The 4,450-nt window shown below is 41.5% G+C and overlaps 1 protein-coding gene across 1 annotated transcript; it reads right to left on the bottom strand.

Moving 5' to 3' along the window:
• Positions 1–393: 393 nt before the first annotated feature.
• On the bottom strand, positions 394–3,621 carry LOC148207874 (fasciclin-like arabinogalactan protein 4). Its single transcript, XM_088118230.1, is given in 6 exon segments — positions 394–757; positions 1,796–2,292; positions 2,295–2,882; positions 2,885–3,085; positions 3,088–3,168; positions 3,171–3,621. Coding segments are annotated over 5 exon segments (1,245 nt in total). The 5' UTR covers positions 3,409–3,621; the 3' UTR covers positions 394–757; positions 1,796–2,155.
• Between the last annotated feature and the right edge of the window lie 829 nt (positions 3,622–4,450).

Below are 4,450 nucleotides of genomic sequence, written 5' to 3'. Positions count from 1 at the left end.
GGATCTGTGCAGATGACAGAGGTTGGCAGATGACGATTCACGTTGCGGATGGACGTCGCAACAGAGAGGATCGACAGCGACGGGTTGCCGTGAAGAGTTCGTCAAAGGTGAATCTGATGACGGCTAGGGTTTGAAAAATTAGGTTTTATTTCCTGACGGCTAGGTTTTTTGAAAAATACAATTTATTTATTAAAGCTCTGATACCATGAGAAGAATTTTCTTATTATTCTCATTACAATAAGATGCAATATATATACAAGAGTATCTTCAATCAAGAGACTAGAAATTAGGTATCAATCTAATTCTACAAGAAAAAAATAAATTACATGTAATTCTTAAATTTCAACTCTGACTTTCTACCAAATATAAAACAATTAATTAAAAAAATGGGTCTCATGGAATTTCTATCAATATTTTCGTAAAATTTAAATGTCAAATACTTTTATCATAGTCTGGAACTATAAAAAAATATAAAAAAAAATTAATAATAATATAATAAAAAGCAATGATGGCAGGGAAGGATTGGGCGTGGAAGGTGGAGAATGGGAGCAGAGGAACATGTTGGTTTAATCCTGGCCGTCGAAAAACAGAATAACCCGTCAAGTTGGGTTAAATCAGAACCGTCCAGATAATGCCATTCTGTCATCCACTTTTAGGCGTGGGCCTTCACGTGCGGGGGCATAGATCTAAGCTCTACTCAACCAACTCCAAACCCAGTAGGCCAACTTCGTTCTACACTTTCTAGCTGGCATTCCACCTAATTTCAAGTTCCTTATTTACAATAATATGGCTAAATTACAAAAAATATCCCCGACACCCCCAACTTTATTCTCTGTTTACAAAATACTCTTATTCTTTTCCTCCATTAACAAACGGAAGTTCGACGTAACATAATTTAAATGATATAATAATCAATAGAAAAAAGCTTTTAAGAAACAATAAAAAGAATTGAAATAGTGTAAGGACTAAAATACAATAAAAAAAATTGAAAACTTAGATATTAAAATAGATTTTTTTTCTTGAAGAAATACTAAATTTCTCGACTTTAAATTTATCAATAATATATTAAGTCGAGATATTTATAAGTTTTAGAATCAATAAAAATTTCGTTTTTAATAGGACTTATTTTGTTAAAAAATTATAATCAACTAATAAAAATTAAGTATCCATTTTATGACAAAAAAATTTCATTTATTCTTTCTGAAATCATATTTGTCTCCTTTTTTTTTCACCAAAAGAAAACATGTTTATTTTCTACAAAATTACACTAAAAGGCCAAAAAAAATATGTATTATAAAAATACGATTACTTTTTGTTTTTTTTTTTTTCTCAAAAAAAGTCACAAACTTGACTTCTATAAAATTTTAAGCCTAATTATGTAAATACATATTCCATTAATAAGATTATAAGAAATTCACTTTAAATTTCTCTTAAAATCCATTATTTTAAATTTGAAAATTGTCTAACTCACATAAAACTCAACTACAAAACTCTCAAAATCGAGCTAAAGGATACTCAAAACCAATCATAAATATACTTGAAGTAGGTAAAAAAAAAAAAAGTTTGCCAAGCATCCAAAAACTCATGGCAATGAAAAATGTGGAAACTTCATTTATTAAAATTTAGATATTTAATTTAATAAAGTTAAAACATATCAATAGGCCAGAGTAAAAAAAATACATTTTTTAATAAAAGGAATTAAAAAAAACTTCAAAAAAACATAACCATTATGAGTCAAATTAAAATTTATAAAAAAAATTATTCCAGAAAAAAAAAAGAGTTGAGTGGAAATTACCTGGCTCATCTTAGAAGTTTGGCTTGTGAAGAATACAGCCCTGAAATCGCAGCAACCAAACAAACAAAACCTGATCCGTGGGGAAAGGCAGCGGCTCTGTGGCACTGAAAACCAATTTTCTCCGTAATTTCGCCACCAAATCTACAATTTCCCATTCTATCCCACCATTTTCGGCTCTCGCAAATCTGGGAATTCTGCAACTTCCAGAAACAAATCGAAAATTGAAACCCAGATCCCAAAATCAGAAGGGAAAATCAACACAAAAATGGGTGCTTTTGAAGCCCAATTCAATTCACAGTGTAAATAGAAAGAGAAAAAACCCGCATCAAACAACTATTACGGGGAAAAATTAATCAAATATTATACTGCTAAATACAATGCTATACAACAACATAGAGCGAGCAAGAGCAGATTCTGGACGCCGTTAGCGGCGGCAACCGATCGGATTTCCTCACGATACCCAGGCGGAGACGACAGATGCAGCGGCGGTCCATTGGATTCCGGGGCAGAGCCGCCACATCCGGCGGCTGGGCGCTGGCCACAATTTCATTCCCAGGCTTGGTCGTCATCATCGGATTATTCCCGAAAATCTCCCTCGGCAAAAGGACCTGCGAAACCCCAAAAATCGCCACCGGATTCTGATCGAAAACCGTCTGGGTCACCGACGCCTGAACAATCCCGGTGTTGATCCCCACGGAGCCATTGACTCGCGAAATGTTGAGCGTGAAGCTGCCGGCGCCCATGTCCTCCGTCGCGAGCGTCGGCTGCACCGGGTTCACGATCGATTCCAGCGACCCGAGAGGGTAATACGAGTGAAGCACATGAAATTTCAGCACGACGGCCTTCTTATCCGCCGGCAGGGACTGCAGCCTGACGGTGGCCGGGAGGTCGGAGAACGCGGAATCCGTGGGGACGAAGAGGGTGATCCCGGCGCCGCCCTCGTCGGCCTCGAACTCGTCGACGACGCCGGAGGCGGAGAGCATGGAGGCGGCGACGTTGAAGTTGTGGCCATCGATCAAGGCGCGGGTGATGTTCAAGCCGAGGGGAGGGCGGGTCTCGGAGGCCATGAGATCGAAGCCGTAGGGAGGAGGAGGGCGTCGACGGCGAAGATGCTGACATTGTAGGGGAGGTTCTTGAGGAGGGACAAAACGGTGGCGTTTGAGGAGGAGAAGGGGACGGGGGAGTGGAGGGAGACGCGGCCGTCGACGGCGCTGCGGGAGATGTTGAGGGAGCCGAAGTCGCTAGTGGCGCGGCCGGTGGTCTGGAACAGAGTGGTGACGAGCTTGCCGGGGGGGGGAGGTGGCGGAGATCGGAGGGGGAGAGGTACTGGAGGAGGACGTGGTAGCGGAGGACGTCGGAGAGGGAGGAGGGGAGATCCGGCGGGTGACGGCGGAGGAGGCGGCGAGGAAGGGGTTGGGGACGGCGAGGAGGGTGAGGGAGGAGCGGTGGTCGAGGTCGCCGGCGATGGAGGAGAGGAGGGCGGCGAAATCGGACAGGTCGGGGAAGGGGGAGAGGAGGGAGGAGATGTTTAGGGCAGAAATTGGGGGAGGGGAAGAGGACAGGAGGAGGAAATAGAGGAAAGCAATGGGGATAAAATGGGAAATGGAAGCCATTTCTTTTCTCTGCAGAGAGAGAGAGAGAGAGAGAGAGGCCCTAATGGCTAATGGTAATGCGGGAAGTATTGGAAAAAAATAGAGAGCGTTAGTGAGTGAGTGAAGTGTGTGTGAGAGAGAGGAATGCGTTGCCGTATTGAATATTCTTACCCCACTCCATAGTCCATTCCTCTTCAATGTACTATATTGCCTCAAACTCGCTTGCTTATGCTTTTCGCCAACTGGCTTCACACGCTCTAAACGCCAACAATATTTCACCATCAAAATTCATGTGAATTTTTTTCCCAAAAACCTAATTTTGACATCTTTTTAGTGTAATATACATCAGGTTTAAGTTTTTGGACTTTGATTAAATGTGCTATCTGATTAAATATCCTAATTTTGACTTAATTTTTCTCGTCCTTCGGGGATTTGAGCACGAGGCGGTTGATCTTGCCCCTTTGAAGTCTGCTCTTTCAGCTTGAAGCTTGTCTTCTTGTTTCTCGTGCATCATATCTCTTTTATCTTCTTTGTTCGAATTGGGGCTTGCGTGCCCTTTTGTATTCTGACTTTGCTTCTAATAGGAATTTGACTTTTGTTTTGGCCTTTTTAGTTAGACTTGTTCCTCGGAGCACACTTCGACTCTTGCGAGAGGTTGATTTCCCTGGTTTTGACATTGGTTTGGTTAGGGTAGGCTCCTTTGGTGAGGATCTTGTCCTTCAATCTTTGGCCCTAGCATAGTCCCTAAGGCTCTATAGTTGAGGCAACCTCCTTATTATGTCGATGGCTCATCCCCTAGCCCAATAATTAATTTGGCTGGAGTCGGCTCCTTCAACGAGGATCATGTCCTTCAATCATCAGTCTTAGGATGGTCCCAGGGCTCTATGGTCGAGTCAGACTCATCGTTATCTCCACACAACTTTGTGAAAGTAAGTGCAAGTGCACACTTAATATCGAGCAATAGTTGTGATTTTTAACTAAAAGTAACGATTAACAAATTTGCAAGTAAAAATAACTATAAATAAAATGTCGAAAACAAACGATGCTAGGACAAATGATGCAA

The sequence above is a fragment of the Momordica charantia genome, unplaced genomic scaffold (assembly GCF_013281855.1).
Source record: "Momordica charantia cultivar OHB3-1 unplaced genomic scaffold, Mcharantia_2.0 BLBB01000043.1, whole genome shotgun sequence".
Classification (NCBI taxonomy): domain Eukaryota; kingdom Viridiplantae; phylum Streptophyta; class Magnoliopsida; order Cucurbitales; family Cucurbitaceae; genus Momordica; species Momordica charantia.
The sequence above is the reverse complement of the archived record's forward strand: the minus strand, read 5'-3'. Positions and strand labels throughout refer to the sequence as shown.